This window comes from Ovis aries, chromosome 11 (genome assembly GCF_016772045.2).
Source record: "Ovis aries strain OAR_USU_Benz2616 breed Rambouillet chromosome 11, ARS-UI_Ramb_v3.0, whole genome shotgun sequence".
Taxonomy (NCBI): domain Eukaryota; kingdom Metazoa; phylum Chordata; class Mammalia; order Artiodactyla; family Bovidae; genus Ovis; species Ovis aries.
Genome location: NC_056064.1, coordinates 39,530,206 through 39,553,295, shown reverse-complemented (window position 1 = coordinate 39,553,295; position 23,090 = coordinate 39,530,206). Strand labels below are relative to the sequence as shown.

General features: G+C 38.9%; 1 protein-coding gene across 3 annotated transcripts in view; it reads left to right on the top strand.

Annotated features, from left to right (window-relative positions):
- Positions 1-23,090, top strand: part of FBXL20 (F-box and leucine rich repeat protein 20) — a 98,447-nt gene that overhangs the window by 31,802 nt on the left and 43,555 nt on the right. For all 3 annotated transcript variants that reach the window (XM_012186029.3, XM_060395581.1, XM_004012838.5), the window contains exon 2: positions 20,036-20,097. In XM_012186029.3, coding sequence (XP_012041419.1) covers positions 20,036-20,097 — 62 coding nt within the window. The remainder of the gene's footprint in view (positions 1-20,035; positions 20,098-23,090) is intronic.

Sequence of the window (23,090 nt, the reverse complement as noted above, 5' to 3'; positions counted from 1 at the left end):
TTTCTGCTCTAATCTTTATTTTCTACTAACTCTGGGCTCAGTTTGTTCTTTTTTCTAGTTCCTTGGGGTGAAATGTTTTCTTTTTGGGATGGGGGATCTTTTTTTCTTTTTTTAATGTTGACATAGCTATAAACGCCTCTTAAGACTGCATCCCATAAATTTTGGTTTGTTGTGTTTTCCATTTTTGTCTGTCTCAAGATATTGTTTGATTTCTCTTTGGATTTCTTTTTTGACCTATTGGTTGTTGAGTAGTGAGTTGATCAATTTCCATGTATTTGTGAATTTTCTGATTTTCCTTCTGTTACTGACTTCTAGTTTCATGCCTGTGATATTGTGATTTATAACATTTAAATGTTTTGGTCTTCGTTCTTGATTCTTGACTCCCCAAACCTTTGTAATTTCCTAAGTGATAGGAGCAGTGGAAACATCTTTTGTTGTATATGTGGGCTTTTGTCCTTAGTTAAGAGCCATAAAATGGGCTTTTGTCCTTAGTTAAGAGCCATAAAAGTGAAATGGGTGTCTTTTTGTTACAACAGGCCCTTTTCAATCAAACTTGAATTTATGTTAATAAGGTGAATTTTTGAAAGCCCCTAGGTAACCGAATGATGCAGGCCAGTTGCTAGGGGAGCCAACCATGATAAAAGGATTGGAACTTTGTCCTCTTGGGAGGAGAGAGGAACTAAAATTGAACCAGTCACCAGCCACCATTGATCTAGTTAATTATGTCTGTGTATTATGACGTATGGAGCCTCCATTTAATAAACCCAAAAGGATGATGTTCAGAGATCTACCATGTTGGTGGGATCCATATGTCAGGAGGGTGGTCCACCCCACTGCTTATGGGGACAGAAGCTCCTGCACTCAGGACCCTTCCACCTTATGTACCTCTTCATCTAACTGTTCGTCTGAATTTTTTATAGAACTCTATAAACTGGCATAACATAAGTTAATGTTTCTCTAAGTTCTATGAACCAGTTCTAGCAAGTTATTTAAACCTGAGAAGTGAATTGCAGGAACCTTCAATTTATAGCCAGTTGTTTAGAAATACAGGTAACGTCCCTGGGCTTGCAATTGGTGTCTGCAGTGGGGGCAGTCGTGTAGGATCAAGCCCTTAACCTGTGGGAACTGATGCTGTTTCTTGGTAGATCGTGTCAGAATTTAGTTAAATTTGTAGGCAACCCATTCTGTGTCTGCTGAGAAATGGGATATTGCTTGGGTATTGGAAAATACTCGTCTGAGTGCCATTATGATCAGGAAAGATACTTGATACAGTTTCTCTCTTAACTAGTTTTGTCAAAATTTGTTTTCTGGCCTAACATATTTTCTGTCCTGGAGAATGTTCTGTGTATGTTTGAGAAGAATGTGTATTTTGCTGTTAATGGATGGACTGTTCTGTGTGTGTTTACTAGATTCATTTAGTCTAGGATGCTATTCAAATCTTGCTTCCTTATGGATTCTATGGAAGATCTATCTGTTGTTGACAGTGAGGTATTAAAATCTCCTGCTACTGTTGTTTTGCTGTTTGTTTCTCCTTTAGTTCTATTTGTTAAATATTTAGGTGCTCCGGTGTTAGGTTCATAAATATTTACGTTTGTATCTTATGGATGAATTGACCCCCTTTATCATTATATGACATTTTTTGACTCTGAGTTTCTTTATTTGTCTGCCTTTCAGTCAGTTCAGTCATGTCCGACTCTTTGCAACCACATGGACTGCAGCACGTCAGGCTTCCCTGTCCTTCACCAACTCCTGGAGCTTACTCAAACTCCTGTCCATCGAGTCAGTGATTCCATCCAACTATCTCATCCTCTGTCGCTCCCTTCTCATCCTGCCTTCAATGTTTCTCAGCATCAAGGTCTTTTCCAATGAATCAGTTGTTTGCATCAGGTGGCCAGAGTATTGGAGCTTCAACTTCATCGGTCCTTCCAATGAATATTCAGGACTGATTTCCTTTAGGATGGACTGGTTTGATCTTCTTTCAGTCCAAGGGACTTTCAGGAGTCTTCTCCAACACCACAGTTCAAAAGCATCAATTCTTTGGCCCTCAGCTTTCTTTATGTTCCAACTCTCACAGCCATATATGACCACTGGAAAGACCGTAGCCTTGACTAGACGGACCTTTGTTGACAAAATAACGTCTCTGCTTTTTAATATGCTGTCTACGTTGGTCATAACTTTCCTTCCAAGGGGCAAGCGTCTTTTAATTTCATGGCTGCAGTCACCATCTGCAGTGATTTTGGAGCCCCCAAAAATAAAGTCAGCCACTGTTTCCATTGTTTCCCCATCTATTTGCCATGAAGTGATGGGACCGGTTGCCTTCATCTTAGTTTTCTGAATGTTGAATTTTAAGCCAACTTTTTCACTCTTCTCTTCCACTTTCACCAAGAGGCTCTTTAGTTCTTCCTTGCTTTCTGCTGTAAGTGTGGTGTCATCTGCATATCTGAGGTTATTGGTATTTCTCCCGGCAATCTTGATACAACTTACGGACTAACACTCACTTTTCACTGACCTCCCCCACCCCAAGTGTGATAGGGAGGCCTAGGATCCTAAGCCTCTGCCCAAAAGATTCCAGAGCAGGAATTAACCTCCCCACACTCCATCCTTCCCTCCCTCTCCCAACCTTCCAAATCCCTCTAATTTGAATGATCCAGTGATCTATCCACCCCGAGGAATGAGCTCACTTTGCAAATAAGGATGGAACTGTTTGCCCTAAAACCTACCTATGTCATGTTTGCGACTCAGTGAAGCTTCTCAGGCTGAATTTAGCATTTGTTCACATCCAGATGTAGATAATCTATACAGCACTTTAACAGCATTATCTTTTAGGATTTGAAATAGCTCAACTGAAATTCCATCACCTCCACTAGCTTCGTTCATAGTGATGCTTCCTAAGCCCCACTTGACTTTAGATTCCAGGATGTCGGGCTCTAGGTGAGTGATCCCACCATCGTGGTTATCTGCCTTTAGTACCAACCTTAATGTCATCTAGTTAAACTCTTTCTCAATGAAAGAATCTGCTGTATGACATCCTTGATATTGTAAAGGCTGGCTGAACAGTAATGGGGAGATTATCACAGCTTTACACATTTATTAAGCCAAATCTGTCTTAACCACACTATCTCCATTTCTCCTAGGTTGGTTATCTTGAACAATATAGAGCTATTTGATCTTAAAGGACAATTCTTCAGGTATTCGATAGCAGCTATAATGTTCTTCCATTCATCATTTTGAATATTCCTCTAATCTTTGCCATTTTCCACAAAACTTAATTTTAGGCTCTCTCAATATCCCAGAATCCCTTTTCTAAATGATATTTAGGTGACTTCCTTTCTTGTTAAAATTATTGACAAGCACTCAGAATATACAGTTGTTTTGTCTCCTGGTCTGGTCCTCTGCTTTCATTAATATATCCTAAGATTATAGCTTATTTCCTTTTAAAATTTGTTACAGTAAATCACAAATAAATCATGATAAATTAAAATTCCCTGTTGTGTGTGCGTGAAGCTAGCTTTCTAGTTTCATATTTATATAACTAGTAGTTGCTCAATCTAAGACTTTTTCAAATTTACCGTTTAGTTTCCTCTTGATACTGTCCTTTTGAAATCATGTTGAACCCTCATTCTGTTACTGTTTACCCTAATGAGTTTCATGGTATCCAGAAATTTTGTTAAATATACTTATGACTTTATTTAAAATATCTAAAACTGTTGCATGGGACTTTTGGTTAAACATGGGCGTTTAACTTAATACATTATTTCCTTTCTTTTCAAATAGCACTGACATTACAATAAAAGAATAAAAAAGTATAAGATCACAGGGATAAAAATGACAAAAATATTTTAGAAGATAAAAAATTAGTAGAAGAGTGTTAAATGATGTAACCAAGTGGAAGGAGGTACACTCTGAGTTGTCTGCGGAGACTAGCTAGCAGGTTTACAAAACCTTCGAAAAGACTGAACACTTGGTAGTAAAAAGTGAAAATACAAGGATGAGGCTGGAGATTAAAAGTAGATAATAGCTGTAAAATGTCTTAAATGAAGTGGTTGAATCCTCCATAAACTATTTGCCTTTCTAGGAAACTGGGCATTATTTTTTCTCCAAGAAAATGGAGGCTGATATTCTGGATCCAGGTATATCAGATGCATGAAAAGGAAGGGACATGGAGCCAAACTTGCATATAGTTTCTTAATGTGATGAATAGAAGTAGACAGCCATGGATAACCTAACATTTGTGGACAGCCTCCAAGATGAGAGGGTGAACAAATAAAAGAGACAAGGTAGAGAGCAGAGAGGTGGGCCAGAGGGGAAGGGGTATTAATCTGTTAGAAATGAAATGTTGCATCTTCAAAACTCTTCTTTGAACACTCTTTTGAAACTCTTTCAATAAATAAGAAATAACTTTTGGAAGTAAAAAATGATACCCCCAAAAAAAATTAGTACAAAGATTGGAGGCAAAGTTGAAGCAGTTTCATAAAGACACAGATCATAGGTACTGATTATGATTTCAGTAAACTGAGGATACAGAAGTCGATAATAAAAATGTCCAGAAAGAGTACCTTGAAGTTACAGTCGTGTCTGACTCTTTGCGACCCTCTGGACTGTAGCCCGCCAGGCTCCCCTGTCCATGGGGATTCTTTAGGCACAAATACTAGAGTGGGTTGCCATGCCCTCCTCTAGGGAATCTTTCCAACTCAAAGATTGAGCCATCATCTCCCACATTGCTGGCAGATTCTTTGCTGTCTGAGCCACCATGGAAGCCCAAGAATACTGAAGTTGGTAGCCTAAACCCTTCTCCAGCGTATCTTCCTGACCCAGGAATCGAACCGGGGTGTCCTGAATTGTAGGCGGATTCTTAACAAGCTAGCTACCAGGAAGAAATTGTCTAAATGTGATAAGCATATTTTAAAAAACAGAGGTAAATATCAGAACTCACTACAAGATTTGTTAGGTATAGGGAGGATCCTACTGGTTTGCTAATGTTCTTTTGTCTTGGTTGACATTTTATATAAAAATTCAGTTGAGTTATATGGTATAGAGACTATATATATATATATAAATTAATAACAACCAGATATCTAGCTATATCTGACAGGCTTTGTTTAGCTGTCTTGTTCTTAACAGTGCCACTGTCTTGTTCATCAGTTCAGTTCAGTCACTTAGTCTTGTCCGACTCTTTGTGACTGCATGGACTGCAGCACACCAGGCCTCCCTGTCCATCACCAACTCCCGGAGTTTACCCAGACTCATGTCCGTTGAGTTGGTGATGCCATCCAACCGTCTCATCCTCTGTAGTCCCCTTTTCCTCCTGCCTTCAATCTTTCCCAGCATCAAGGTCTTTTCAAATGAGTCAACTCTTTGTATTACTTGGCTAAAGTATTGGAGTTTCAGATTCAACATCAGTCCTTCCAGTGAACACCCAGGACTGATCTCCTTTAGGATGGACTGGTTGGATCTCCTTGCTGTCCAAGGGACTCTCAAGAATCTTCTCCAACACTCCAGTTCAAAAGCATCAATTTAATATGCTGTCCAGGTTTGTCATAACTTTGCTTCCAAGGAGCAAGCATCTTTTAATTTCATGGCTGCAGTCACCATCTGCAGTGATTTTGGAGCCAAAAAAATAATGTCAGCCACCGTTTCCACTGTTTCCCCATCTATTTGCCATGAAGTGATGGGACCAGATGCCATGATCTTAATTTTCTGAATATTGAGTTTTAAACCAACTTTTTCACTCTCTTTCAGTTTCATCAAGAGGCTCTTTAGTTCTTCACTTTCTGCCATTAGGGTGGTGTCATCTGCACATCTAAGGTTATTGATATTTCTCCCGGCAATCTTGATTCCAGCTTGTGCTTCATCCAGCCCAGTGTTTCTCATGATGTACTCTGCATATAAGTTAAATAAGCAGGGTGACAATATACAAGCTTGACATACTCCTTTCCCAGTTTGGAACCAGTCTGTTGTTCCATGTCCAGTTCTAACTGTTGCTTCCTGACCTGCATACAGATTTCTCAAGAGGAAGGTCAGGTGGTCTGGTATTCTCATCTTTTTCAGAATTTTCCACAGTTTATTGTGATCCACACAGTCAAGGCCTTGGCATAGTCAATAAAGCAGAAATAGATGTTTTTTTTAAAATTCTCTTGCTTTTTCAATGATCCAGCAAATGTTGACAATTTGAACTCTGGTTCCCCTGCCTTTTCTACATCCAGTTTGAACATCTGGAAGTTTACGGTTCACGTACTGCTGAAACCTGGCTTGGAGAATTTTGAGCATTACTTTACCAGTGTGTGAGATGAGTGCAATTGTGTGGTAGTTTGAGCATTCTTTGGCATTGCCTTTCTTTGGGATTGGAATGAAAACTGACCTTTTCCAGTCCTGTGGCCACTTCTGAGTTTTCCAAATTTGCTGACATACTGAGTACAGCACTTTGACAGCATCATCTTTTAGGATTTGAAATAGTTCAACTGGAATTCCATCACCTCCACTAGCTTTGTTCGTAGTGATGCTTCCTAAGGCCCACTTGACTTCACATTCCAGGATATCTGGCTCTAGGTGAGTGATCACACCATTGTGATTATCTGGGTCATGAAGATCTTTTTTGTACAGTTCTTCTGTGTATTCTTGCCACCTCTTAATATCTTCTGCTTCTGTTAGGTCCCTACCATTTCTGTCCTTTATTGAGTCCATCTTTGCATGAAATGTTCCCTTGGTATCTCTACTTTTCTTGAAGAGATCGCTAGTCTTTCCCATTCTCTTATTTTCCTCTGTTTCTTTGCACTGATTCCTGAGGAAGGCTTTCTTACCTCTTCTTGCTATTCTTTGGAACTCTGCATTCAGATGCTTTTATCTTTCCTCTTCTCCTTTGCTCTTCACTTCTCCTTTTCACATCTATTTGTAGGACCTCCTCCATTTTGCTTTTTGGCATTTCTTTTTCTTGGGGATGGTCTTGATTCCTGTCTCCTGTACAGTATCATGAACCTCCATCCATAGTTCATCAGGCACTCTTATCTATCAGATCTAGTCCCTTAAATCTATTTCTCACTTCTGCTGTATAATCATAAGGGATTTGATTTAGGTCATACCTGAATGGTCTAGTGGTTTTCCCCACTTTCTTCAGTTTGTCTGAATTTGCCAATAAGGAGTTCATGATCTGAGCCACAGTCAGCTCCTGGTCTTGTTTTTGCTGACTGTAAAGAGCTTCTCCATCTTTGGCTGCAAAGAATCTAATCAGTCTGATTTCGGTGTTGGCCATCTGGTGATGTCCATGTGTAAAGTCGTCTTTTGTGTTGTTGAAAGAGGGTGTTTGCTATGACAAGTGCATTCTCTTGGCAAAACTCTATTAGCCTTTGCCCTGCTTCATTCTGTACTCCAAGGCCAAATTTGCCTGTTACTCCAGGTGTTTCTTGGCTTCCTACTTTTGCATTCCAGTCCCCTATAATGAAAAGGACGTCTTTTTTGGGTGTTAGTTCTAAAAGGTCTTGTAGGTCCTCACAGAACCGTTCGACCAGCTTCTTCAGTGTTACTGCTCGGGGCATAGACTTGGATTACCGTGATATTGAATGGTTTGCCTTGGAAACCAACAGAAATCATTCTGTCGTTTTTGAGATTGCATCCAAGTACTGCATTTCAGACTCTCTTGTTGAATATGATGGGTACTCCATTTCTTCTAAGGGATTCCTGCCCACAGTAGTAGATATAATGGCCATCTGAGTTAAATTCACCCATTCGAGTCCATTTTAGTTTGCTGATTGCTAGAATGTTGACGTTCACTCTTGCCATCTCCTGTTTGACCACTTCCAATTTGCCTTGATTCATGGACCTGACATTCCAGGTTCCTATGCAATATTGCTCTTCTACAGCATCGGACCTTGCTTCTGTCACCAGTCACATCCACAGCTGGGTGTTTTTGCTTTGGCTCCATCTCTTCATTCTTTCTGGAGTTATTTCTCCACTGATCTCCAGTAGTTCATATCAAGGTCTAATAGATTTCCTTGGTCTATTAACTTGGTATCACTCTTTCTTAATGCCTTTCTTACAAAGTTATTTCTTCCTTTTCCCTTTTAAAGAATCTTTCTAATTTAGCATATTGTTTCTTTTTGTTCCCTTTAAATCTAAAATATAATTTCTGGCATGCAGTTAGGATGTCTTGGGTACTGTGTACTTTGTTTCTTACATTATCTAAAACAGGGGAATACTTTTTCTACAAATAAGTAACATGGCTGTATTAAAATACCATTGCTTTGGAAATATTTCCATAGCAGTAAGATGATTTAGAATGTGTGTTTATGACTGAGTTGTAAAATTACTATCTGACATATGTCTTGGAAAATTCCACACATCCTGCCAGTTTTCAGTTTCTGGCACATTGACTAAAATTTGTACATGAGGAAATCAAACCCTACTTTCCCTTGATTTACCACCCCCACTGATAATATGAGATTCAGTTAAATGCTTGCTAATCCTGAGTCAGATCCCATCATGGCCTTTTTGTATCTACTAGTTCTTTTGTGTGTATGTAATGGGGTAGAGCTTCCAAAGAATCCTCTTGCCAATGCAGGAGACACGGGTTCAGTCCTTGGGTCAGGAAGACCCCAAGGAGGAGAAAGTGGCAACCCAAAGAACAGAATAGAAGTGTGTACTTATATTCTGAATATTGAATTGGTAGTGGATATTGATTTTGGTTAAATAAGCAGAAGTCAAGATAAAAGAAAATCTTGGACTATTTAATCAGATATTAGAAGGCATCCAAAGCAGAAAGTTTGACCTGTTAAGTAATGTATCTGTTTTCTAAATGTATCCCTTCGTTGGTGCTTTTATCTAGGGATTTCTTTCTTGGGATAAATTTAGTCATGAGATGGTAATGCACTGGCAGCAGTTTGCTTCTAAAAAGCAATTATATTTCTACTAAGGACAAGATGTTGGGTGGAGGAATTACATACTTATTTGGTTTTAGGTTTATTTAGCCATACAAAAATGTTTTTCCTCTTAAGATTTTGGCAAGAAAATCTAGCCAATTGGAAAAACATCTGGTGTTGGTTGAGTGAGGGAATGGCATAATCAGTAAAAATTACTTATAGGAAAAAATTGTTTAAAAAAACTCTGCAGCTTCAACTCTGGACTTCTCTATGGCAGTTCATCCTTAATCTCTCCCAGAAATTTTCTTCCCACCGAAAGATTTTACCTATGTTGGGCTACTTCTGTATATCTCTAATTTTATTCAAATCTTTGAAATTTAGATCACAAGTCATACACTTTTTAAATGGAGAACCTGTTTTCACAGCTTTTGCTATCTAACAACCACTCTGAAACTTAGTGGCTTGAAACAGTTATCCAGCCTGGCAGTTCTGCTAGTCACTCAAAAAGATCACTGGCAAGGCTGCAGTCCTCTGGTGGCTTGGCAGGGGCTTGAGCATCTAAGATGGCCTTACTTATAGTCTGAGATCTTGGTGTCACTGCCAGCTGGTACTCTTTCCACAAGGCCTGTCATCATGCAGAATGTTATCTTGGGCTTTCTAACATAGTAGCAGGAGTGTTTCAAGAAGGTAAAGTTTCCTCTAAGGCTTACTTGGAAATCAGTGTTATGTTCATGCACACACCGTTTTTTTGTTTGTTTTTTGTTTTGGTCAGATCAAAAATCACATGAACTCAGATGCAAAGGGTGGGAAAATAGACTCCACTTATTGAAGGGAGGTACAGCAAAACCCCATTGCAAAAGGGTATTGTAGCAAGGAGATAAGATTCTTTGGAGGCCCTTATTATAAGGTTCTACCATGGTCTGCCCTTTGGCTCCAGTGATTCACATTCTTGTCACATGCAAAGCATTCTCTCCCAAGACCTCCAAAATCTTATCCAAAGACAAATAACCTGTTAAAAAAAAAGTTTAAATAAACAATGGTGAATACCTGTAACTTATCAGTATCAAATTTAGAGGTGGATGAGGGTACTGATGCGAAGAACTGACTCTTTTGAAGAGATCCTGAGACTAGGAAAGATTGAAGGTGGGAGAACGGGATGACAGAGGATGAGATGATTGGATGATATCACCGACTCAATGGATATGAGTTTGAATAAACTTCAGGAGTTGGTGATGGAGTGGGAAGCCTGGCATGCTGCAGTCCATGAGGTCGCAAAGAGTCAAGACTCAGCTGAGCAACTGAACTGAACTGAGGGTACTTAACTGCAGTTCCTCTTGATCCAGAGACCTGTGAACTAAAAAGAAAAGTTATCTGCCCCATACACACAACATACACTGTTACTCACAGAGATAAAGTAATGGTAATATATAGTCCCCCAAAAAGGGGGAGTAACAGGAGGCAAGGGCTTCCCAGGTGGCACTAGTGTTAAGGAACCTGCCTGCCAGTGCAGGAGACATAAGAGACTCAGGTTCCTGGGTCAGGAAGATCCTTGGAGGAGGGCATGGCAACCCACTCCAGTATTTTTGCCTGGAGAATCTCAGGGACAACGGGGCTAGCCAAGCTATGGTCATAAGGTCATAAAGAGTCGTACACAACTGAAGCAACTTAGTATGCACACATGCTCACATCAGCCGTGAAATGTAGGAGACATGTTGTCAGGGTCACGTACTGCAGCTGAAACAGAGCAGAACCCTGTGGTCCTTCTCCTCCATGTCCTCTGCCTGCCTTTTGTCTGTAGAAAATCTTTAGCTGAAGAGTAAGTTTAACAGAGAATCAACAAAATGCAGAAGCAAAGGAAAACAAACAAAACCAATAATTGTTCAGTTGTTAAACAAAGTCAAGGGTCTTAAGTTCCTCTTCATGGGCGATAAAATCAAGATGGCATTGACGAGACCATTGCATAACCAATTTCAGGATGCCTGTCAGAGCTGCCTGTAGCCCCCTCCCTTGGCCTATAAACACACCTGAAACTCCCCTTCAAAAGCTCTTGCCCAGGCACTTCCCTGGTGGCCCAGTGGTTAAGAATCTGCCTTGTAACACAGGGGATGTGGGTTTGATCCTTGGTTGGGGAACAACATTGCACGTGCTGCAGGGCAACTAAGCTCGAGTGCCACAACTATTGAGCCTGCATGGTATAGCTGGAAAGAAGCTTGCACGCTGCAATGAAAGATCTCGTATGCGGCAACTAAACCTACCGCAACCCAAAAGTAAATATTTTTTAAAGTACCAGTGAACAACCCATCCCAAACTAAATAAATCAGATAGCCAAATAAATTGCATATCTGAGGCTGGGGTCTAATAATTCAATTAAGGAAAAAAAAAAAAAGCCTCTTGCCCACTGATTGTCAGTGGTAAGTTGGCCTTCTGACATGAGTCTACTCTGTCCCCTGGTTGCCTGCCTCTGAAATAAAGCATTTTCCTTTCCACCAACCTTGCCTCTCAAGTGTTGGCAAACAGTTGGATCTGACTTTTGGTAACACAGGAGCAGGAAGTGTGCCTTGATTGGGGCCCAGTTCTACTTCCTGGGAATGGTTCCCTAATCCACTGTTCTCTGTGATTCCTAGTACTGTGTCATGAGCTCTTAACACTGCTTTCTGAGAGGTTCTCCTTTTACATAAGAAATACCTTATGAAGCCAAGTAGCTTTCTCAGGGTGCTTCCTCCCTACAGAAAGTTGAGAGTCAAGAGGTCTCTTTTCATTTTAAATAGTCTCTGTCCCTTGTTGTAGTTGTACCCAGCAGGTACAACTTCCTTTAAAATTTCTGGGATTTTCTATGAATCTGATTTGTGTTATTCTATGTCCCAAAAGCTACATCATGATAACTCTTTTTAAGACAGACCTCTCCCTATTTTGGTTGTGTCTGTCTGCTGTGGCATATATTCCTTCTAGCTGCTTAGAGGCCATTGTGTCTGGTTGAGTCAGCTAGGCATGACTTTAAATTTTTCTGAATTAGAAGACAATTGCATAACCTTCGGTTAGGCAAAGTTCATATATATGATTTCAAAAGTATTATCTGTAAAAAAAAAAAAAGATAAATTGGACCTTATCAAAATTAAAAACACTCTTTTAAAAAAGTATTCTTTGAAAGATATAGATTAGATATAGATAAAGACACAGATATAGATTAAGATATAGAAATAACACAGAATGGGAGAAAGCATTTACAAGTCATAGAGTAGATAATGAATGTGTATTCAAAATATATTAACATAAAGAGCCCCTAAATCTAAGAATGGATGTGAGGGTTGGACTGTGAAGAAGGCTGAGTGCCGAAGAATTGATGCTTTTGAACTGTGGTGTTGGAGAAGACTCTTGAGAGTCCCTTGGACTGCAAGGAGATCAGCCCTGGGATTTCTTTGGAAGGAATGATGCTAAAGCTGAAACTCCAGTACTTTGGCCACCTCATGCGAAGAGTTGACTCATTTGAAAAGACTCTGATGCTGGGAGGGATTGGGGGCAGGAGGAGAAGGGGACGACCCAGGATGAGATGGCTGGATGGCATCACTGACTTGATGGACTTGAATCTTGAGTGAACTCTGGGAGTTGGTGATGGACAGGGAGGTCTGGCATGCTGTGATTCATGGGGTTGCAAAGAGTCGGACCCGACTGAGCGACTGAACTAAAATCTAAGAAATTAACTCAAAAGGGTAAATGATTTGAACACACATTTCAGCCAAGAAGTCATTTGAACGGCCAAAAACCACATGAAAAGATGCCCAAAAGCATTAGTAATTAGGGAGACACAAATTGGTACCATAATAACACCCCATTCAATTCAGTTCAGTTGCTCAGTCATGTCCGACTCTGCGACCTCATGAACTGCAGCACGCCAGGCCTCATTGTCCATCACCAACTCCCAGAGTTTACCCAAACTCATGTCCATTGAGTCGGTGATGCGATCTAACCATCTCACCTTGCTCTCCCCTTCTCCTCCTGCCTTCAATCTTTCCCAGCATCAGGGTCTTTTCAAATGAGTCAGCTCTTCGCATTAGGTGGTGCCAAGTATTGGAGTTTCAGCCTCAACATCAGTCTTTTCAATGAACACCCAGGACTGATTTCCTTTAGGATGGACTGGTTTGACCTCCTTGCAGTCCAAGGGACTCTCAAGAGTCTTCTCCAACACCACAGTTCAAAAGCATCAATTCTTCTGTGAGCCCTCTTTATAGTCCAACTCTCACATCCATACATGACAACTGCAAAAACCATAGCCTTGACTAGATGGACCTTTGTTGGCAAAGTAATGTCTCTGCTTTTTAATATGCTGTCTAGGTTGGTCATAACTTTCCTTCCAAGGAGTAAGCGTCTTTTAATTTCATGGCTGCAATCACCATCTGCAGTGATTTTAGAGCCCCCCAAAATAAATTAGACTAGCTGAAATAAAGTCAACATTAGACTTCCATAGAGGTCCAGTGCTTAAGACGCCTTGTTTCCATTGCAGGGTTCAATCCCTGTTTGGAGATCCCAAATGCCCTGGATGGTAAGATACGGACAGACCGGAAACCTTATACATTGCTGGTGGGAATATAAAATGGTACAGCTACTTTGGATAACAATTTAAAAGTTTAAAATAAACTTAACCATATGATACAAGCCATAAACTCTCCATTTTAGATTTTATCCAAGAGAAATGAGAACCTATTTCAACCCAAAGCAAATGTAACAATTCAAATGTTGTTAGCTAGGAATGAATAAACAAAATTTGTAATTTCATAGGCTGGAATACTATTCAACAATAAAAAGGAATGAACTACTAGTACATGCTACAACATAGATGAACTTCAAAAACATGTGGAATAAAAGAAGCCACGTCTAAAAAATTGCATTATTTTATGATTCTATTTTTTTTAATGCTCATTAAAGGAAAACCTACAGAGACAGAAAGCAGATGAGTAGTTACTTAAAGATTGATTGCTGATGGGCGTGAATGATATTTTGGGGATGATGGAATTCATCAAAACTGAATGGTAGTGATGGTTTGACAGCTTTCTAAATTTACTAAAAATTATTGAAGTGTACACTTAAAACCTTCCTGGTGGAAGGTTTTTAATGTTTCCCTGGTGGCTCAGATGGTAAAGCGTCTGCCTGCAATGCGATCCCTGGGTCGGGAAGATCCCCTGGAGAAGGCAATGGCAATCCACTCCAGCACTCTTGCCTGAAAAATCCCATGGACGGAGGAGCCTGATGGGCTACAGTCCATGGAGTCGCAAAGAGTTGGACATGACTGAGCGACTTCAATTTCACACTTAAAACCAGTGAATTTTATGCTATGTGAATTATGCCATAATAAAGCTGCTAAAATTTCTGTATACCGATGAAATATCATACCAGTGAAAACTTTGCAGTTATTACAACTATTTTTTAAGCAAAGGGATATAAGTTGAGTATCCAAACTTTTTTCTTCATGTGTTTTACTTGTTATATTTTATAATATTATTGTTATATTTTATAATATTATTCAGTCTGTTGCTGAAATAAATTCATGTCATTTGCATGTTATTTGATGAATTTAGAGTAACATCAATTTATTAAATTCCTTTTTCCCTCCCTTCCTCTCATCTCCCTTCAGAACCATATCCTTCCTTTGCCTTTGTCTCCCTTCCCCTCCCCACCACCACCAAGATACAAAGTGAAAAAATCATGGAGTTCTGCCGTGAATTTGCAGTCAAAAAATATTTCCTGATCTGTTTGGTTAAAAATGACATTCATTGGTTCAGGAATTTATAGGCATTGTGTTGTTTACTGACTGTACTGTGGTGAACTAAACGGACAAGGCCCCCTTCGTTATTATATCAGAGCTTACAGTCTGATGTATTGGACACCATACCAGCCCAGGGTGCTTTGGGATTTTATCTGAGAAGGCAACAGTCACATCCAGTTAGGATGATTGGAAAAGGTTTCATGACACAGATAACATGTCCAATGGGCATTAATCGATTTCTTTTGACAGAATAGGCAAGTTTGGTTGCACGGTTGCTCTAGAGAAGGTAGCATGAACAAAAAGCACAGAGCTTGTTTGAAGAGATGCACATGGTTCTTCATTTTTGTTTTAGTTCTGTTTTCCTCCTCTTGGTCATACTGTAATTGCTATCTGTAAATAAAAGTTGCTGCAATTTATAAAATGCACCATTATTTTATATATCACATACAAAAAAGCTTTTGATTTTGATTGTAAGATGCTTCCTAAATTCAGAAACTTTAAAATGTGAAAAAAGAATCTTAAAATTTTTTAATTGTGGAAAAATACATATAAAAATTGCCACCCTGTACTTTTTAAAGTGTGCAATACATTCAGTATTGTGTAACCGAATTAAATGACTTAAATATGATAGGAGTTTATTTTTCTCTCATATGTAAGTCCAAAAGTATGGTGTCTCTGTAGTCATCTGCAGGCTTTTTCTAGTTTTCTGCTTATCTCTAAACTGTAGTCTTCAGTTTCATGATACAACATGGAGTCCAGTCATCCTGACCACATTTCAAACAACATAATTGAGGAAGGAGTAAAGAAGGGGCACACCCTCTCTCATTAAGGACACTCTAAGCCTCTGATACTGTACCCATCACTTTTTCTTATATCCCATTGGTCAGAATGTAATAAGAGATAAAGTCTTTCCACACAGCCATGTGCTAGCTAAAAACTGGGAGTTCTGTTACTCTAGATGTGTAGAGAGGATATTGGGGGATACTAGTAATCTGTGCCAAAATGTGTATTAAATTTTTATTTCCTCTATAATGCTTGAATAATATAGGTCAGACCTTTTAATTTCTGGTTTTTGGAGTTGTTAGCTATACTTTAATCAGCAGGGGTCACTGTTGAAAAAGTGTTTCTTTTCCTATTTTCTTTATTAAACCCAGTTGCCATTTCCCACTCAGATCCTGGATTTAAAACCTCTTGAATTGGTTTCCTGTGTCTTTGTTGTGTGCTGAGCATTTAAATTCATTATGTTAGTAAACTAATTCCCAGAGTTTGCCAAAGATTTCAAAACTGATCAGGAAAGCTAAAATAATAGCCAAAAAATGCTTCTTCATTTTATTCAGGAGCTCTTTGTTATAATTACAGTTTATAAAAAGTAGTTTCACAATTATATTCCTCAACTAGGTAATTTATAGAAAAACAATTACAGTTTTACACAGAGCAGTAATAAATGTTAATGTATGACAAACCAAATCACTTAGATTTTTAAGAACCTGAATATATAAGAATGTCCTATCCCTATATACAAGGGATATATTTATGTCCCTTATATAAATATATAAGAATGTCCCTCCCTGTAACAGGAGGGCTATTACAGTATCTGTTTGTTTAGGGGATGGTGTCCTACCTTGAAACAAATAATTGAGAGAGAATACTAGAGAATACTATAGTTGCTCTCATGTTCCCACACCACCCCCATCCCCACATCCTTGTAATTGTTTGCAGATAGATTATTAAAATATGTAATTATATATCCTTGATGACTCAGACAGTGAAGAACTTGCCTGTAGTGCAGGAGATGTATGTTCAGTCCCTGAGTCTGGAAGATTGTCTAGAGAAGGGAATGGCAACCCACTCCAGTATTCTTGCCTGGAGAATTCTATGGACAGCAGAGCCTGGTAGCTATAGTCCATGGGATCACAAAGAGTTGGACATGACTGAGCAACTAACACTATATATCCACACATTAATATGAAACAAGATAACTAAGAATATCAGATGTTTGAACAGTGACTTCTCTAAAACTAATATCTAAAACCTTCACAAATTTTTCTGATTCCTGTATCCTTGGTCTAATTGGTTTTGACATCTTTATATGTTGTATGAGAAATCTAGAGTTTGGATTCAGCTAAAATAGTAAGATGTCTAAAACATACATTCTGTTGCTTCTCTGATAATGAACTAGAGTGGAAGCCATTTGGATTTCCTAGGAAACATCTAAAATTAATGTGTGTCTACCTCTAGGATTATTTTCTAAGTTCCATTGCTATGTCACTTTAAATAATAAAATATTCTGTGTGTTATAGGATCCTCAATCCATTTTTTCTGGTCCATTGGTTCTCAGACTTCAGGAAGCATCAGTATCACCTGGAGGGCTTGTTAAAATACTGGTTGCCTCTCTTTTCCCTCCACCACATCTGGCACTCTGTTTCTGATGCTGTAGGTCTGGGGTACAACCCAGTTCAGTTCAGTTCAGTTGCTCAGTCGTGTCCAACTCTTCACGACCCCATGAATCGCAGCACACCAGGCCTCCCTGTCCATCATCAACTCCTGGACTTCACTCAGACTCACGTCCATCGAGTCAGTGATGCCATCCAGCCATCTCATCCTCTGTCGTCCCCTTCTCCTCCTGCCCCTAATCCCTCAGCATCAGTCTTTTCCGATGAGTCAACTCTTCGCGTGAGGTGGCCAAAGTACTGGAGTTTTAGCTTTAGCATCATTCCTTCCAAAGAAATCTCAGGGCTGATCTCCTTCAGAATGGACTCGTTGGATCTCCTTGCAGTCCAAGGGACTCTCAAGAGTCTTCTCCGACACCACAGTTCAAAAGCATCAATTCTTCAAGAACTTGCATTTCTAACAAGGTCCTGTTTGATGCTGATGCTGTTATTTGACCACAGTTTGTGAACCACTGATCTTTGTCTACTTGGAGTAGGATACATGTATGCAGAAGGAAGAGGAGGGAAATACAAATCTGGACTGGTGTCTTATACACATGATCTTTCCCAGGTACTCCCAGAACACTATTCCTTTTCTTCTTTACTTTTTCATATACCTCATGTTCATATAGAGACAACAGCGTTTGGCCTATTTAGGCTGAAGGAGTGTAGTGAAGGTCACTGTCGTGTCCAAGTCTTTGTGACCCCATGGAGTACACGGTCCATGGAATTCTCCCAGCCAGAAGAGTGGAATGGGTAGCCGTTACCTTCTCCAGGGGATTTTCCCGACCCAGGAATCAAACTGGGGTCTCTTGCTTTGCAGGCAGATTCTTTACCAACTGAGCTACTAGGGAAGCCCATTTAGGCTAACTTAGGGGAAAAAATTGCTACTGGGTGTGATTTTTGTTCCTTTTTAAAAAAAATCTAGAATTGTACAAGTTGTGTGAACAATACATAGCAGATTTTTATTTTTTTATTGGTTTAATTATTGTCTATATTCAAGTGAGCAGAAAGTGCCTTGCTGGGTATTTAATTAAATACTTTGAATATACAAGATAAAGAGTTTAGCATTTCTACTACAAAAGTGATTATCTTTTATATTTTGTGGATTTGAGTTGGGCATAGTCTGTTATGTTTGGTGCTTTAGTGATATTTTATACTTACAAATTTAATTTTTTCCAAAGATCTCAAGCTTAAGATACATATTGTATGCTAAGAAGTCCCCCAGGCAGGTCTCAACTTTTGATACATTTAGCTGTCTTCCCAAGACATTGTTATTTATGTCATCAACCCTAGATGATTGAGGGTATACTTTATAACTCCTTCATGCATTCCTTCCCATAAGTGTACCAGAGAAGAATGATGATGGAACTTCCCCAGCAGTCCACTGGTTAAGACTCCATGCTTCTGCTGCAGGGGACACGTGTTGGATCCCTGCTGGGGGAAGCTAAAATCCTACGTGGTATGGCCCAAAAAAAACCGAATAATCATAATAGTCAAGAGTCTTAGAAAATTAGAAACAGTGAAATTTGAGATTTGTTTAGGAGGAAATGTAATGACTTCATTTTGAAAGACTGCTTTACCGAAAAGGAGTATGATTTTTTTCTTAGTAACTTAGTTAATGGATAGAGATTTTAGGGAAGCAGATTCTTCTTTGATGTCAGGTAATTTCCTGAAGCATGTGATTGTCAGTCGGTGGCTTTATTATAACATAGTGTATTTGCTGCACTGAAACTTGATAGATGATCCAGCTTTCCACCAGCAATTCTGTAGTTTCTTTAAAATTCCTTTTTTCTCCAGCTTCTTTTTTTCATTTCCACTGTCCCTTTAATCTTACAGAGATCTGTATCATCTTTTACTTCAACTATAATTTTAACATATTTCTAGCTTATCTCCTTGATGCCAGTCCAAATTTAGTATTTGCTTATTTCCATGTTCTTCATTGTAGAGCAGGAGACCCTTAAGTACAGAGAGAACATCTTACTGTCTTTGTATTTCATTGCCTAGAAAGGTGCCTAATACTTAAAGATGTTCAGTAAATGTTCACTTCGTGAAGTCAAGAGGCGTCTATGTAATACTTAATAGGAGGGACTGAACATACTCCTCAGTTTCAGTGATATGTGTGTTGTCTTTCCTGACTTTTTATTGGATATATAGGTATTTGATTTTTAATGTAGCTTACTAGACAAGCTTATAGTGGAAGAAATTGTGGGTCTATTTAAAAGTACCCTTTGTGAGTTATTTCATTAATTTGAATGACCCTTTGTGCATCCAGAATGCATATGGTTGTGGTTATGAAGCATGATTAGTTTTCTGCATGATTCATAAAACTTGAAAGAGAATGTTCCCTATCCTAGGTTTCTGAACAACTCCATGAACAAATAAATATGAGTTAGATATGAAAAATAACCTTGCCTTAAGGTTTTTCAAAGGGTCACTCTGTACTGATAAAATTTTAAGCAAGTAAGCTTTTTGTAGCTCAGTTTCCGTATATATAAAATGAAGATTAAGGGTCATAAGAAGGTTCAATATATTAATACATAAAAAAGACTAAAAATAGCACCTGGCACATAATGTCAACCTTCTGGCTGCTATTAGTTAATTTTTTTCTAAAGATAGAGAGCAAATTAAATGTCTCAGTTTCTGAAAATATGACTTTGGTTTATAACATCTGTTGTACTTATTCTCTTCTCTCCTAAGAGGATTACCTCTAAACTGGTGAAGTGAAGTGAAGTCGCTCAGTCGTGTCTGACTCTTTGTGACCCCATGGACTGTAGCCTACCAGGCCCCTCCGTCCATGGGATTTTCCAGCCAAGAGTACCAGAGTGGGTTGCCATTTCCTTCTCCAGGGGATCTTCCCGACCCAGGGATTGAACCTGGGTCTCCCACATTGTAGGCAGACACTTTACTGTCTGAGCTACCAGGTGGTAGTCTAAATTGTTGAGTTAAACATAATAAAATGTTAAGTAGCACTTGACACAATGATTTTGTTTTTGCAGATGTTCTCAAATAGCGATGAAGCTGTAATCAATAAAAAACTTCCCAAAGAACTCCTATTACGGTAAGTCTAACTTTATGGTGGTTTTCTTGTTGTGTATCACATTCACCTGTTTAGAATAATCTTAGAGTTTTTGTGCATTTTTGTGTATCTTTAGGATCTGGATTATCTGAATTTTAAAATTTATTGATGCCTTTATTAAACAGTCTTATCCTAGGAATTACAGCCTTTTAAAAATTTGCTTGAAACTTTCCTCTTTTACACTCGGGATTTTATTAGAGTAGCATAACTGAAAAAAGCACATTCTCTTTGCAAAATGTTGGAAGTTACTGTGCTCAGGGGCATCTTCTTGCTCGTAGCTGCTACTGCTGTCTAGCCCATAACCAGTCCCTGCTTCAGGATGAAAAATATCTCGCTCTAGTGCTGGTAGAGTATTTCTGGCATTCCTAAGTATTTGCATGCTGAGTCCTCCACTAGATTGCAAGATCTTTGGAAGCAGGGATTAAATACTAGGACTTAAACTTTGAAAATGTTAAGAAAAAAAAAAAAAGAACTGAATTGAACTTGAAATGGATTTTTTCCAAAAAAGTAAAAATACGAGCTGGTTGACTATAGTTGAAAGAACATCCTAGACTACCAGAGCCACTGGAAAATGCACTCTGAATATCTTGAGTATCCCATGAATTTCAGTGAAATTTTAGCTATCTTAAAGAAGAATATTTTGAAAACAGGTTATGTTCTTCATTGTTACCATAAACTGAGTACATTAAGACACACTTATTTTTAATATTGGGCTTCTCAGGTAGCGCTCCCTGCCAAGGCAGGAGACTCAAGAGACACAGGTTCCATCCTTGGGTTGGGAAGATTCCCTGGAGTGGGAAATGGCAACCCACTCTAGTACTCTTGCCTGGAAAATTCCATGGACAGAGGAGCCTAGCAGGCTGCAATCCATGGGGCAGCAAAGGGTCGGCTATGACTGAGCGATCATGCTGTGATCATACTGTGTTTTTGTTTTTATATTTTATTAGAGTTTTTCTGTTTTTGTCATGAAACTCTAGATTCCTTTCAGTGGTCTACGAGACCTCTCATGTTTTTGGCAGGGGAATAATATGATCTGGTTTATATTTTTAAAGAATTAGCCTGGGTACTATGTGCCAACCAGATTGGAAGATTGGAGTGGAAAGCAATAAGAAGGCTATTAAAGAAATCTAGGCAAGAAATGAGGGTAACACGGATAACATCTTCTGTAATTCTTTACATTGCACCATTGCCTGCCCTGGCCCTTTCTAGCTTTAGACACCATTTCTCATTACCCTCCCACTCCTTCTCCTCCTTTCTTTTTTTAGATGTAATTGACATATAATCTATTAGTTTCAGGTATACAACATAATGATTTGATATTTATATTGCAAAATGGTGGTCCAGTGGTTAAGACTCCATGCTTCCACTGCTGAGGGTACAGGTTCAATCCTGGTTGGGAACTAAGATCCTGGATCCCACATGGTGCAGCGAAAAAACAATAATAATATATGCAGCAAAAAAAAAAAAAAAATATATATATATATATATATATATATAAAATGATCACCACAGTAAATATAGTTAATATCCATCACAACCCATAGTTAAAAATTTGTTGGTTTTTTTGTTGTTATTGTTTTAGATGATGTATATTAATGAGATCTTACAGTATGTTTTTCTTTCTGACTTATTTCATGTAACATAAGTACCCTCAAAGTTCATGCAGGTTGTTGCCTATGGCAAGATTTCCTCTTTTTTGTGGGGGCGGAGGGGAGCTGAATAATATTCCATTGTACGTGTGTGTATCACATTTTCTTTATCCATTCATCCATCAGTGGAAACTTAGGTTGCTTCCATCTCTTCAGTTCAGTTCAGTTCACTCAGTCCATCCAACTCTTTGGGACCCCATGAACTGCAGCACGCCAGCCCTCCCTGTCCATCACCAATTCCCAGAGTTTACCCAAACTGATGTCCATTGAATCGGTGATGCCATCCAACCATCTCATCCTCTGTCGTCCCCTTCTCCTCCTGCCCTTCCTGCCTTCAGTCTTTCCCAGCATCAGGGTCTTTTCCAGTGAGTCAGCTCTTTGCATCAGGTGGCCAAAGTATTGGAGTTTCAGCTTCAACATCAGTCCTTCCAATGAACACCCAGGACTGAGCTCCTTTAGGATGGACTGGTTGGATCTCCTTGCAGTCCAAGGGACTCCCAAGAGTCTTCTCCAACATCACAGTTCAAAAGCATCAATTCTTTGGCACTTATTTATTTAGTTATTTATAATGGTATAGACTTGTGGATATGTGTTTTATTTTATGAGTCATATTGTTACTGTCATTACTTACTGGTCAGATTTTTTGTGTGGCTTCTAAATTTGTGGGTGTGTGTATTTGGAATTTCATACCATGTCTGTGTATTAGCTGTTTTAAAAAATACAGTTTAATAAGTAGCATAGACTATTTGGCTTGGTTAGATTTTTAAGTTACATATTACATTATTTGATCCAACATGTAACGTCTACAAGGGGAAAACTTGTGTTGCTAGGGCCAAATTCAGAGCCACAGCCAATTTACCAATGAATTAAGGAAGTGTTCTTGTTTTTTCTTAGCTGTAGCTTACTTTAACTTACTAATTTTCCTCCTTTCCTTTTGAAACAAAGTTTATTAGTAATGCTCCAGCAGGCTGGAATCCACTGCTTGCATAATGTGAAATTCAGTTAGAATTGACAGTACTTCCTTTCAGAGCAGAACCATGTGCATATCTTTAGGAGTACCTCTTAAAAAATGAATGTGTGTTTATAAGACAGAGACTCTTCTGTTTTCCAAGAGCTAATGTAAAGTGACTTGTTTCTCAGGATTCCTTCTGAGGATGATATTGATAACTTTAAAAATAACGTGAGTGGTAAGTAAGACTGTTTGAACCCACATATGCCCTTTTAGCTATGAAACAGAATGAAAATTTCAGACTGAAGATTATTATTATTTACAAGAATCTGAAACTTTCTTCATTAATTTTTCAACTCTTGGGGTGTTGACTCATA